At 45.7% G+C, this 1,480-nt stretch overlaps 1 protein-coding gene across 1 annotated transcript in view; it reads left to right on the forward strand.

Moving 5' to 3' along the window:
• Nucleotides 1–575: 575 nt before the first annotated feature.
• Nucleotides 576–1,480, forward strand: part of LOC107577952 (calcium-binding mitochondrial carrier protein SCaMC-2-B-like) — a 16,980-nt gene continuing 16,075 nt past the window's right edge. The window contains exon 1 of the mRNA XM_016263968.1: nucleotides 576–893. Coding sequence (XP_016119454.1) covers nucleotides 576–893 — 318 coding nt within the window. The remainder of the gene's footprint in view (nucleotides 894–1,480) is intronic.

Here is a 1,480-nt window from a genome sequence, read left to right on the forward strand (position 1 = left end):
TTATATTAATGTGATTGGTAACTTCAAGTGTTTAGACATCTGACATCTTTAGTCCCGCCCACTTCAGAGCCCCTCCCCCCAGTTACTCATTTCCTGTTGAACACGAGATTCCTCCCGCCCTACCGGCATTCTCGTTGCATCCGCTGTCATTCAGACCGCCAATTCAAACCGGATTACCATTGGAAATTCACAAACTCAAGAATATATATTCGGAACGAGATTCAAAGCGATGTATATGTCGGAAGACGCCGATTTGCCTGCGCTTTTTAGGATACTAGAACCCGGAGTACCGGTGGGACATCCTTCCAGCTCATCACTCTGAGCTCTGAATGCCGCTGTAGCGAGTGAATGCGCGATCAGTTTTGAACCTTAAACCAGAACATATCACACGAGCTGTTGAAGTAAAGAGGCTCAAAAGCAATAGATAACACTTTAGACGTATTCGGAAGCTTATCTCAAAGCACATCTGTCACGCATCTTGACTGGAAAGCAGGCGCCGCTCCGATCGCGTGACTCTCGCTCCCCACGCGCTCACTCATACACAGACAGACTTTAAATTGCTGGAGTTCAGTGACATGCATCAGCGGGGATCGTTTGTCTCTCCGTTGCTCAGCGGTGTTTTCTGCCAGTGCCGCTCGGAGGAGTATCAGGGCTCGGACCCCGGTGGAGGTGGTCGGACTCTGGGCTCCGCGACATCTCTATCCGAGCACCGCCATGATGAGTCCTGCGACTCCCCGCATCACTGCCCGGTGTGCGGCGGACCCGAGCAGGAGCATCGGCTCAAGGTGCTCTTCCAGATCCTGGATGTCAACAGAGACGGAGGCATCTGTGTCAACGACCTGACCATCGGACTGAAAAAGCTGGGGGTCCATCGCACAGAACATGAACTCAAGGTGAGTTATCCACTTTACACAATTGAGTTATCCCACTATAATAGGTCTTTATAATGGGATTACAGGTCAGATCACACTGATAGAGAGGACAGACTTAGGAAGGACTCAGTTCAGCTTATTTTGTTTGTGCATCACTATTTATTAAACACCAGTAGTACAATTAATTTTACTTAAAGGCTATTGGCTTCTTACGTTCACAGCTCTTGTGTGGGGTTACTGCCTAAACCAGTTGATTTGAGTGACATTTGCTTAACACAGTGCCACAAATGCCATCTGTGCCTTTCATTTCTCTACACTGTGTGAAGAGGTTTTTTCCTAGAAAGGTTTACAGTTGTTTTCAGCGTGTCTGATGTAGACATATGGCTAAAAAGAACTACATTGTTGGGTGAACACTGGCAATGCTTATGTGGCATGATAGGAATTTGATTTTTTTTGTTGCATCTCCTATTTTGAGGCAGGTGTGTGGGTTTCTGTCCACCCAAAATATACATTTAACGTGGCAAATTGAGCTTAATTTCAGGTACGAAGAAGCTGTTCTCCTTATTTAGCTAGAACAATTATTTTAATATTATTATTTTATATATATA

Source organism: Sinocyclocheilus grahami, unplaced genomic scaffold (genome assembly GCF_001515645.1).
Source record: "Sinocyclocheilus grahami isolate Dianchi unplaced genomic scaffold, SAMN03320097.WGS_v1.1 scaffold7961.1, whole genome shotgun sequence".
Lineage (NCBI taxonomy): Eukaryota > Metazoa > Chordata > Actinopteri > Cypriniformes > Cyprinidae > Sinocyclocheilus > Sinocyclocheilus grahami.